We start from the raw sequence: 12,792 nt of genomic DNA, 5'->3' as shown, positions 1-12,792 counted from the left end.
AGCGCTTGCACGTTCGTTTGTGTGCTGGCCATCTGTTAACACCGATATCGAAGCCATCACTAAGAAATGTGCAGGGTGCTCCAGCGAGAGCAACATGCCACCAATGGTCTCTCTGCACCCGTGGGAAGTGCCGAGTGGACCATGGCGCCGAGTTCATTTAGACTTTGCAGGGCCATTCCTGGGCAAAATGTTTCTTATTGCTGTTGACTCATTCTCAAAATGGCCTGAAATACATGTGATGAGTTCAACTACGGCAGAGTACACCGTGGATGCACTGCGCGTTATGTGTTTGCATCTCACGGCATTCCAGAACGCATTGTCACGGACAATGGTCCTCAATTCACATCGGAAGAGCTTCGAACCTTTCTCATGCAGAATGGTGTGCGACACACATTTAGCGCGCCATATCACCCGGCGACGAACGGTCTTGCAGAAAGGTTCGTGCAGTCCTTCAAGCACAGTATGAAGGCCATGAAAGGAGAGGAATCCATCATCAAGAAGTTGACAAACTTCCTTTTGGCATACCGTATGACACCCCACTGTGCTACTGGTGAGACACCAGCAAACCTTTATCTCGGGCGCGAGCAACGCACTCGACTGGCACTATTACGCCCATAACCCAGTGGATGTACGTATGAGAAACAAGGGTCATCTCAACCAAGTAAGCCTCAGCGCTCCTTTTCTGAGGGGGAAGAAGTTTCTGTGCGCTCCTATAGGGGGTACAAGTAAATGGGTGCCCGGAACAATCGCAACCAGAACAGGGCCTCTATCATATGAAGTGGAAGTTGGAGGAACAACCTCGAAACGTCACACTGATCAACTGCGCAAGGGTCACACCGACGACAAACGCCATCTGGATCCGGAACCTGAATTCCTACCCAGTATGCAAACCTCCCCGGACAACGAGACATCACCTGCTTGTGTTCCAGATGAAAACAAATCTGCATCACCTCGACGTGATCCATGTGCGAGTGCACCAGAAGGCAAACTTAATACTCCTCGGGTAGCAGTTCCCGTGAGCCTCCCTGATCCTATCACAGGTCGCCCAGTGAGGGTACGTCGACCATCATCGAAACTGGACTTGTAAAAAAATTACAAGGGAGGAAGTGTTGTGTGCCAAAAGCAGCGGCGTACCGTGCGTTGTTGGCAACTGTGGACACAAGCTGCATGCGTGCGCACTGACGCTGTGTGTGTGTGTGGTGCCGGCGGCATGGCTTCAATGTTGTGTGTCAGTATTGTACCATGTTCTTAGTTGTGCAATAAATGCAGTGCAGACACAACAAATACAACAAAGCAAGTCGCCAGAATCGTGCGAAGAGTCAGCAGTAAATAGAAGGGAATGAGAGAACAGGACACCCTAAGACATGATACAGTTTCGTCACGAGCAGGGTAACGTACACTCTCCACTGCCACGAAATAAACAAGCAAGAGACTCTACAAATCGACACTATACCACGCAAAGCGTACAAAACGGCGCTCAAACTTCCAATGTCAACACCAATTGAAAAGCTAATGGCACTGGAAGTATCGAACACCTTTGACGAACTGCGAGAAGCCCAACGTAGTGCGCAACTAGACACTCACTCAAACCAGAACAGGAAGACACTTAATGGAGAAATTAGGGCTACCCCTGGGCACACAAAAAAAAAAACAGATTAAGAATGAAGAAAAACAACATCCGGGTAAGACACATACCCAGATACACGTACCCCAATATACACCATGAAAGACGAGAAGCCAAAATCCGAGCACTCAGCAGAGAATTAAGTGACAATTCCAGCGTAGTTTACACGTACGCAGCAAAGTACCGCTACCAACGCAAGACGATCGCCGTTGTAACAGACGAAGGAGGGAAAGAAATAACCAGCACAACGATAAACAGCCCAAGCACAGACCTATCTGAAGAGGCCGCCATTGCTCTGGCAATATCGCACGGCAACGCAACAAGACAAAACCTCACTATAGTGACGGAATCTAAACAAACATGCAGAAACTACAACAGGTAGGATTGGCAGCATCGGAAATCATGTTCTACACACAACGAGAAGACGCATAAACACTAACCATAATATAGTGTGGGTCCCGGGACATGAGGGGATGAGGGGCAACGTGGCAGCAGATGAGTTAGCTCGAGGGTACGCCAACCAAGCAGACTCAACACTTTGCACCACGGGCACTTTGACCCTGTTACCCCACCGTACTTGTACTCGTTCATTACGGGGGTCAGCAGAAACGCTGCCCAGAACCACAGAATACTCTATCCAAAGAGGAGGCGGTACACTGGCGCAGACTACAGCACGGTGCCTACCCGCACCTGCACAAACTACACAAGATTTTCCCTACACAATATGCAGACAAATGTCCATGTTTCCATGGTAAACCTACACTAGAGAATGTCACATAGACCTGCCCTATGGCAGACTTAGAGCCTAAAATAAACCACACGCGTTTGACGCAGTGGGAGGACTTCCTGCGAGACAAAAATTCTCTGTACGCGATTTTACTGCAAATGAGCCAGCGGTTGAGGCGGAGGAATTTTTAAAAGCCGCTGCGGTTAACAGAATGTCATGGAAATACACTACGTCAGAGTGCGTCTTAAATTCACTAACCTCAGTTTTGTAGTATCGTACATGTACAGTTCTAAGGTATATATTTGTTATTCTATTGCACTCCTACGATTAACTACATGTCTGCTTTGTGCTTGATGCACGTTCGCCGCTAATCAATCAAGAATTGCCCACTTGAGATGGAAACACGTAGTTTTTTCCCATTAGCAGTCGTACCTGTTTGCCTGTTACATAACTTCGACGTCATCGAAGGGCGTGGGCCAATCACAGGCGAAACTCTCGTATCAGACATCCTCACCCGAGACACCCTCCTCTCTACCGCCAGCAACCTGCGGAGTAGACGGGGCGGTAGTCCCAGCTCACACCCACGTGACGAAGGCGTGGCACCAGGAGCTCGCTGTGCTGCTGCTCCAGGCCTCTCCATTGCCGTCGGCGGCGAGGAATGCATGACCCTGACGGTAGACGGCAGCAGCCGCCTGCAATGTGACGCGGAATAGCGGTTAGCCGCAGTAATGACAACACATGCGAGAGTATTCCATAAACTGCCACAGCCGGGGTCCTCTGTTTACACTCTAGAAGCAAAATTACTACAGGCCCCACTGTCACAGGGCGCTTCGGAACGCGTGCTTTTACTTTGAATATTTTACTGTCTTTCCTCTCCCACGTGGTGTCACAACTACTCCTCTCCTTGCGGTAGTTCAAACTCCGAGTGGTCTCCGCAAGAAAGACCGTTCGAAACCTACCGACCCATCGATCGCTGCGAGAAATCTACGAACATGTTTCGCGAGTTGGTTTTCCTATTCCATGGTTACATCGCGATGGACAGCTCACAGAATAAAGGACACGGCACAACATACGCAGCTGCGTTGTGTCCTTTATTCTGCATCCCGACAGTCGTGCTGTAACCACGGAACAGAGAAAGCTACGCTCAAAGATGGCAGCGAGCGGTGAAGACAAAACAGTCACAATCCCAAAACAACAGGCTCTACTTTGACTGTTGTAATGACTGCACGAGTCTACGCGAACAATATCACAGACAGTTAATATAGAAGCGCGATGCAGAAGCGACATGTGGTTCGATGCAGCTGTGGCGAATGGTGTTCATGCGTGCCTGTTTAATAATTTCAACACAGCTGCCTCATACAACCTTGTTGAGGCAAAGGGACCACGCAGAGATAGTCGAGCGTGGTCACATACGTTCTTCGTTCGATTCTGTGGGTCACTTAGCGTTTTGGGCCAGTCTTGGAGAGGCGGAAAAGCCCAAATTACCTTATTATTTGGGCACCAGAAGGCGGTACCTTTGCTAAGCGCTACACTTCCTCTCGCTTTCTTAGACTTTTATCTGTTCACCAAAACGACGTAGACACTGAAGAAAAATCTATAACTACCGGTTGCCAGTTACGCCTTAATGGACAGACTAATGTAGTCGGCAAGACGTAATATGTTACCCGCGTGCCTATTGTATTTCCCTACGGCCACCTGTTAGCCCAATCACAGGGAGATGTTGGAAGTCGACTAAAGAGACTGCAATGCAGACCACTCAATAGTGTAAGGCGCATGTCAGCGACGATTCTTATCAGGGTGCAGGAGATTGGATAGAAAAATACCAAATATTGTTTTACTATTGGGTGCACTGAGGGACAGAGATCAGCTGATAAAGAGTTTGGTTCACGTGACTAAGCCTCGTCTGCCCCAGATGGACCCGAGATTAATTGAGATCGGGTAGGGCCCCCTCCGCTACGATAAGCCATACGAATCGATTTGTATAAACCCAGATGTGCGGAACTTCAAAAGGATCGCGGAATAGTTCGATATATATGCGTAATTCGATATATAAAAATTTGTTTTTGTTTAGTGCATACTGCAGACCCTTGTCAGGGTATAAGTAGGACAGGCATGTATTGATAACAGTAGTTCAGAAATATGCAGAACACAATCAAAAGAAATACGCATAAGAAAAGAGTGACAAATGATACTAAAGAAAACTACGCCAAAACATGATTTGAATCGGATATTGTACGCGGAAACATTGAATGCTTTAAACAATATAATGTAAGTTTAGTAAATGGATCCCATACTATCCAAACATATTCGAGGTTCGGCCTGATGTATGCATTATATGTCAATAGTTTTACGTTGGGAGAAAAATTTCTGACTTTATGCCTCAAGAAACATAGCTTTCCAAACAAGGAAGGACATATGTTATCTATGTGCGAATTACAGGAAAGATTGTTAGTTATGGTAATGCCTAGGTATTTGTAGCTAATAACCTTCTTTAATGGCGATCAAAGAGTATTCATGTGGCTTAGTGGATTCTTTGTGTGTTAAACATATGTTATCTATGTGCAAATTCCAGGAAAGATTGTTAGTTATGGTAATGCCTAGGTGTTTGTAGCTATTAACCTTCTTTAATGGCGATCAAAGAGTATTCATGTGGCTTAGTGGATTCTTTGTGTGTTAATTCTTCAGTGATAGCAATCATGGCGAACCCGCTGCACCAATGAAGCACATTTTTATGGCGATTAGTAAGTTTATCTGTCACCAGGAGTCAAGAATACATTGTCCCCACGCTACAGATGCGCTTCTTGCTCTAATGCGCAGGGCACTGCAAACTAGGCATTGCTATAGGCCTAACCCGCTTCGCAAACATAGGGGAAGGAAAGCTTAAAGGCCCTCCCTAGCCACACTAACCTCTCCATCCGAGCTGCAAGAGAGAAAGTGTGCGGAAAGTCAGTTTTCGCAAGGGCTGCTTATAGTCTTTGGCTCTTGGCGTAGCGGCACCTTCTGCATCATTGGCGCATCTGTCAGCTGCGGGGAATCGGTGCTTCGCGGCATTGTCTGCTGCGCATGCGCAAGCGCGCTGAGACGACGCTCATCTGGCGAGGGGGACCGTCAGCTCTGGCTCCCAAAATTGTGACGTAACGGTCCCTCCTAAATTCATCTCTTCCTCTGTGATTCCATCGCAGCCGCAGCGGACGGTTGCCTAGAAATATAGCCACTATCTTTCATAATATGTATAATACTATTACCAGTACACTATAAAGGGACTGATCGCTCATTAAAATTAGCAGTTTGTTCTGGCAACGAATTCTGCAGCGAATGACCGAAGCACTCCAGGCGCGGCCACTGCTCGTATTGTTAAGTTCGCCTCACCGCAAGACAGCTTGTGTGTCATGAGGTTGAGGCCACACTCACGGGGGTCCACACATGCCACTGGTGTATAGTGCCAAGCAACTGCACTGTAGCAGCTTTAAAAAAATGGCTTGGTTCAACGTGGCTTGAGCCTAATTATACGACCGAATTCTGTTAAGCATAGTCTCCACTGTCTCTAATTAAATGTCAAGGTCAAAGGTTGAGGTCAAAGGTCAGGTACCCAACGATCAGAGTGAAATAACGTGGCCACACTACCCTAGCTTGGGCCATACTAGCACGCAGTTGAGTTCGGTTAGAACTTGTGATGGACTCAAGGTCATTGTCGATTTGGTATCTACTGTCTCAAATAACATGTAATAAAGGTAAGGAACGGAATGGCCATAGTCATATGATCACGTGGTGATACTACCATGCAGTAATGTTTTACTGTAGGCGTTAAACATTCTAAAAAGACAACCAGCAAGATGGCAAGAGCTTTCGCCGAGCTCTGTGCGTTACGGTGCAGGGTTTAGCATTTCAAAATTTGTAATGCATGAATGCCTGTAACGGCTATGTTTTCACCTCTTGTCCGCAAATCTTTTTCCGTCGGTCCGCATAAAAGTGCGGATTTTTCGCTAAAGGCAATTAATTTCGCCAAATACTCGAAGTAATTGACGAAATCGATGTATTACTAATAGTTCCTTCAGAAATTAACGGACAAAAATAATGAAACTAATTAACTAATAAAACTAATAATTTAATGATTAATAACAATATGTGAGGACCCAGGCCTTGGGGGCAAAACAAAGAATTAATGACAAATTACTTGACCGTTCAATTTATTTAACTAAAATCGATAAATAATTACGTTACTAAGGAACACAGGAGACAACGGAACTCGAAATGCTTAAGAAGGCTTAAGTGCACCTTTAAATTTTTTGCTTCATAAACAACTGCGATATCATCGAAAGGCCCGGGCCAATCACGGGCGCAACTCTGGTTATCATTCCTTCCCCTTCCTCACCCGAGACACCCACCTCTCTTCCACCGGCAACTTGAGGAGTAGGCGTGGCGGTAGTCGCAGCTCACACCCACGTGACGAAGGCATGGCAGCAGGAGATCGCAGTGCTGCTGCCCCAGGCCCCTCCATTGCCGTAGGCATCGAGCAATGCATGAGCCTGACGGGAGACTGAAGCAGCCGCCTGCAATATGACGCAGAATGACGGTCAGTCATAGTAACTGACAATACATGCCAGATAATTCTCTAAACTGCCAGGGCCGGTGTCCTCTGTTCGCACTCTACTAGCAAAATTACTACAGGCCCCACTTTCACAGGGCGCTTCAGAAAGCGTGCTGTTACTTTGAATATTTTACTGCCTTTCCTCTCACACGTGGTGTCACTGCTATTCCTCTTGTAATGAGACTCCAACACCGAGCGGTGTGCGCAAGAATGACCGTTCGACACCTTCCGCCGCGTCAACTGCTGCGAAAAATCTACAAACTTCTTGGGCGAGTTGGTTTTTGTATTCCATGCTTAAAGCGCAATGGACAGCACACAGAATAAACGACACAACAAAACATACGGAGCTGAATTGTTTCCTTTGCTAAGTATCCCGACAGTCGGTCTGTAACCACGGAGTAAATAAAGCTGCACTCAAAGAAGGTAGCGAGTGGTAATGACAGAACACCAACAATCACAAAACAACAACTTTGCTTGCAGACCTGCCGCATTCTCATTGCTATATAGTGATGCAGAAGACATGCCATCATTTCCTCTTTGTGTTCCAAACAAGGAAAAGAAAAATGGTAGCTTTCTACCATGCTTTCTACTGTCAATTCATAGACATTTCTGTGAAAGGCATGCTTCTGCAATTCAGTCTCGGCTACTTGCAGTAGGTGGAAAATGGTCCTACTGGGGTTTAATAATCCACCTCGAGTTTTGCACTGAACTAGGGCACTTTCGTTTACAGACTGTGCAGCAGCTTCTCCAATAAGGTACTCTCTGCATTTTGAGCACGTTGTACTCTTCATAAGTTCTCGACACATAAAACCAGCCAGGTAATAAATTATACAATCAATAACCTCTGGCTCTGTACATACATGATCAATAACTTCTTCACACTCAGCTTCCGCGTCCACTAAGCCATCCAGTTTTTGTTTTAGTAGCCGAAGTTGTGTCTTTTCTTCATTGTCAACCTTAAACGCAAGCTTAATGTCAGTCAGTGTTAGTGTATGTGTATTATCGGCGGTTTGCACTTCGCAATTGCCAAACTTTGGCGGCTTGAGCAAACTATACATTGAGAGCGTTTATATAATTGCAGGAAAGTGGGCATAGAGGGGTGGTCATTTCGGCCACCTGCCTGTCGTATAATTCCGAAGAAGCGTTCAAGCACGTCCTGATTGAACTTTCCCGTCAAGACATACCAGAGCCCACGCTCCTTGAGCAGGTACCGAGAGAGTTCCAGTGCCGATAAAATTGACACGCGCAGTCCCTCTGCGGTCTGCTCGGCGAGGCAATTTTTACGAGAAATCTTTTCAGATAGTACATCTTGCTCCCACCTGTTTAGCCAATACAGTGAAGAAGCTAAAACTCGTAGATATTTGCTCCTTACAGTATTGCCTTCTCGTGGGCAGTTTCGATATAGGGCGTCAAAGAGGTCATTGAGTTTCATGGTAAACTCCATCGTACCTTTCACATTTTCTAATCCTTGCGTGCCTCTCCTCGAAACTCCAGCCCTTTTGCTACGCTCCGGCTGAACAACTAGGTCGCCAGTATAACACGCATTTTTTCAGTGTTTGTTGGATTAACATACGAATATGTTAATTTAGGACAGACACACGCCAGGCCGGGTTGCTTCGAATCTTCTACAAACAATCTGTCATATTGCGCCGTTCACCATTGACAACCAAAATCTTTTGTCGATGCAAGCGGTTTCGCATATATTTCAGGAGGTTAGGCACATCAGAAAAAACAAAAACATTGCGCTTGTTGTCAACAGGATCAGTAAAGGAGTGTTTAGTGTGCCGAAGAGCCCCACTCACTCCGAAATCTTTCCACATTAAGCGATTAGTAGCTGCTCCATCACACACAACCCCATCGACCAACGCGCCAGCTTCCTCCAGGAGAAAAATCACTTTTAGTATGAGCTGTGCAAGTTTGGTGCCTTTTGTAGGACCCTTGCTCGCAAAGACAGCAACCGGCTGCGAGTAATGATCCCCAAATGCTCGAAATGTGAACACCAGTCCATGGTCGGCGAGGTCATCGCTGGTCGTAGCACTGTCACCAAAATCGCTGAATCCACAACAAGTCATTGACTTTGAGTGCACTCTCATATCTTTCCTTACCTGCATTTCATCGAACACTAAAATCCCGTGTCGCTGAAACTCATCCTTGGTGGCCATTTTTTTTAAATGCCGCAAAAAATCGCGTGTCAAATCCGCACTTTACTCTCACCAAACTTAAGTACTTTCGAACTGTTGTGACACAAAGAAGCGGTAAAACATCATTTTCTCGGAGGAAGGAATACGCCGATGGGCTGCGAATGTGCAGCAACGGACACAGCAAAAGCCAGTCTTCTGTGTAGCGCCGGCTCTTTTTATTTGCGAGTTTGGCAGCTGCCAAGCACTCTTTCACTGCCGTCAGCTGTATTCCTGGTAGCACAGCTTCGAAAAGCTTCGCTTCAATGCCTTCCCCAGAAATTGTCTGCAGGCGCTCACGAGCTTGCTTAAGCTCGGCAGTGAGCATCTTCAACCGGTTGCAAAGGCGATTCTTTGATCTTTTGAGAGCGTAATTAGCACGCCTGTGCGCTGCAAGTTTTTCACAGTTTTGAAAGTTTTTCGCGGAGAAACGAGCACCACTGGAATTCAACTTCCGTTTGTTCTGCATTAGCCTCTTCTCGCGAATTCGGAATGTGTCTGAGAGGCTGGAGCACTTCTGGCAAACCGATCCACCGGCACTGAGGATTAGTGGACACTTCTTGTGGCGCCATTTATTATCAGAATCGAGAAACGCACTTATAGGCTCAGCCTTAGGATACTCTTTGACGCTAGGTCCTCCAGTACAAAGCCTTACTTTGTCTACATGCTCCAAAATAGTTTTAACGTCCTCCAAAGATCTCACAGAGCTTGTACATTTTAAATCCTCCAAAGAAACAACTTTGCCCATCACCACTACTCCAACCTCCATTTTGTCATCAATTGCGACCACCTTGGCAGCCATCAGAGAAGCAGCAGGGCAGATGGCGCCCCACGAGCACGTTGCTTCGTTCATGTCTGATGCGGTCATGACGCCCGCTGATGCAGCACGCGAGGTAACCGACAGCAACTGGCTGGCAGATGTCTTGGAGCATTTAAGTAGAAGAAAGACAACACTTTTGATTTCGTCCATTTCGAGCCGGTGAAAACCCCAGCATTTAGACGGTATGCACGAGAGTGGAGAATTTTCGAACAAGCTTCCGAATGCTGAGATCGCCGCTGTTGCTGAGCTGCAATCGAATTTTTCTTCAACCGCTGTCACGTTTCACGCCTCAGCGGTAGTCGGCGAGGAGCTCATGCTAGCTTCTTCTGACAATTGTACACAAGGTTCGGCGCTCCTCATTTTTTTCGCTTCTCGCGGTTGCCTTTCGGCGGGTCGTTTTCTACTTTTTGAAGTCTAATTCGAAAGGTAGGCAGGGCAGTCAGGGAATTTCGTGGGCACAGCGTCCTTTTCCAACAACGCGCGTCGCGGGACGCTTTGCAGCACATGCCCATTGTACTGTGCCGTCCAGGTTTTGGACAAAAAACTGGGCTCAAAATGTCTCTCGCAAACGTAGTCGGTTGTTTCTAGAACTCGGTCCTTTCTTGGTATAGCCCGCCGCCACAGCTGCAGCCGTTAGTCTTCTTTCGGCGCCGAAAACAACGATAACTTTTCCTTGCAGGATTTGTAGCCCGTATTGCTGCGTGGCACGAAACATTTTTTCCCCATCACGCGGACGCAGAATGCACCAAAAACGAAGAAAATGATGGAGCGTGGGTATTAGCGAAAGGTACCGAGCACGTGCACCAGAGAAAAACGACGCGGACGACAGAAGACAAGAACTGACACGTTCCTTGCGGCAACCCGCCGGCCCTCAGCCACCTAAAGCAAAGCGCCCTAGTGTTCCTGCATATGCATATACAGGAACACTAAAGCCCCCAACCGCCTCGCGCCATCTCTCGGCGGCCGGCGGAAATTCATTCCTCGCTGTCGCCACTTGCTCTCCGTCGCGGGACGGCCCGTTCACACACATAACCTATTCTAACACCATGAGGTGGTCTCTCCGTTGATATGACGACCTCCTCGCCTTGCGCACACTCCGTGGCGGCTTCATTGGGATATATAGCGGTGCGCAACGGGTTGGTTGATCTTTTCGCCATGGAAGTTACCGACGAAGAGTCTATATCTAAATCTAGTTGCTCTACTGCTTCGGAACAGTTACATTTTAAGGCGAAAGCTAAGCAAGATAGGAAGAATGAGACAAAGAGGTTGAAACGTGCCCAGGAAGCAGAGGAACAACGAGAAGAACGATCGCGAAAACGACGAGAAGCCGAAGAAGCTAAGCGAGTCACTTTAGAAGGCGAGTCTAGTCGTGCTACACGGAATGAAACTATGAGACGACGACATGCCGAGGAAACAGAAAAACAACGGGCCGAACGTCTTTCGCAATTCTGCCAGGTTTAACCAGAGCTAAACCACAGCCAATTTTTCAGAAAAGAAATAGCACAGTGTCTCGCATATCTAGGTGGACACCTGAACTCCGCCGTAAGAGAAGGAATAAAGGAGGGAGAGAAAAAAGACAGCAAGAGGAAAATAAAAACTGAGAACTGGGGATTTTCGGTAAAGGCGCGGTGCGCCGCAGCGGCGGGGCACCCGTGGCCCGGTGGAACTAGTGGCGCATGCGCAGTAGTGACTAGGGACAATTACGCTAAATCCGCGGCTGAGTAGCCTTGTGTAGCTTACGCTACATTAGAGAAGCCCGTGGCACTGTCACAGACCGGTAAGAAAGGATGGCCCCGGGGAAACGATTAGGCCAAGCGAAAATAACCGTGGAAAAGACGCAGTATGCCTTTTTTGCCAAGACTACAAGCGTTCTGTACATTTAGGGATCGAAAAACTCCGGGATTTTACCAGGTTACCGTGCACCTAAGAGGGACAGCGCCAAAGGACCTCTTACTCCTTTTTTTCTCCTACAGAGGCTTATTCGCGTTTAGAGTTCAGGACGATGCAATATCCTAAAACGCGCGTCAGCTAGACACCCTGTGTTTTCTAGAATAATAATTGCTGACACTTCCTTCCTGAGTGAAAAAGTGACAAATTCCAGTTCGTTATTCACGTTTATCATTTTTTGGCATTTTTCATCAAGGCTCCACAGCTACCCATTTTCGCTGCAATATGGAACGTGTTCTGCTGTCTCTGCCCCAAATGTCATCTTTTACTGCATTAATTCAAGTTACTACTGAAACATGCTCAGACTTGACTCCCGCTGGCGAAAGGCTCATTCCGAAATAGTGAAGATTATATATTCCCACCACTTACTTGGCAAGCACCACTCTATAAATATGTGAGCTGCACATAAGGTTTTATTTCATAGCATTGCAGTGCCACTCCTAGTGTTTTGCTGAATATTTTGAAACACTTAACATAGCAGACATTAGCACTCAGTGACTGATCACTCGCTATGATATACATCATCTTAAACCACAAATGTAATCTATTAATATTTCAACCGTCCTTTACCACCTTTCTTTTCGGATCCAACTGAACTCCATCAGTGTCGTGCACGGACTCAATTCTTTTCAGTCAAACGCATTCCTGCACAGGGGACGTGATAAGCCAACCTCCATGGCAGCGCATAACGCTATATTTTTTAGTGCGTTAGCCCTAGAGCTCCCTCTCAGCCGCTTAGCGGTTGTCTGTGTGAATCCACCGGGGTGTAGGCGGCTATCCGGAACACCTACGTGACGTGACCCTGGAGGGCATCAAAATCTGCCAATTGGATTGTGAGCAAACTGCCCAACCTGGTAGGCGGCAGTTCCGTTAATGGCTAGTCGAGAGATGTTCCTCGGGAAAAGAAAC

General features: G+C 47.1%; 2 protein-coding genes across 3 annotated transcripts in view; both read right to left on the bottom strand.

The window, feature by feature from the left end:
* LOC144102606 (membrane metallo-endopeptidase-like 1) overlaps positions 1–12,792 on the bottom strand; it is a 518,782-nt gene that overhangs the window by 243,910 nt on the left and 262,080 nt on the right. The window lies entirely within an intron of this gene.
* Positions 1–12,792, bottom strand: part of LOC144100537 (uncharacterized) — a 60,241-nt gene that overhangs the window by 16,772 nt on the left and 30,677 nt on the right. Inside the window, exons 6-7 of one of the 2 annotated variants that reach the window (XR_013307713.1) lie at positions 6,737–6,901; positions 2,875–3,043 (exon numbers count right to left, since the gene is read on the bottom strand). Coding sequence is in view for 1 of the 2 variants with exons in the window: in XM_077633459.1 (XP_077489585.1) it covers positions 6,785–6,901 (117 nt within the window). In the remaining variant the exon portion in view is untranslated. Of the gene's footprint in view, positions 1–2,874; positions 6,902–12,792 lie in introns of those variants that run through there. The other variant, XM_077633459.1, reaches the window with a different exon arrangement.

The sequence above is a fragment of the Amblyomma americanum genome, chromosome 8, assembly GCF_052857255.1.
Source record: "Amblyomma americanum isolate KBUSLIRL-KWMA chromosome 8, ASM5285725v1, whole genome shotgun sequence".
Taxonomy (NCBI): Eukaryota; Metazoa; Arthropoda; class Arachnida; order Ixodida; family Ixodidae; genus Amblyomma; species Amblyomma americanum.
The sequence above is the reverse complement of the archived record's forward strand: the minus strand, read 5'-3'. Positions and strand labels throughout refer to the sequence as shown.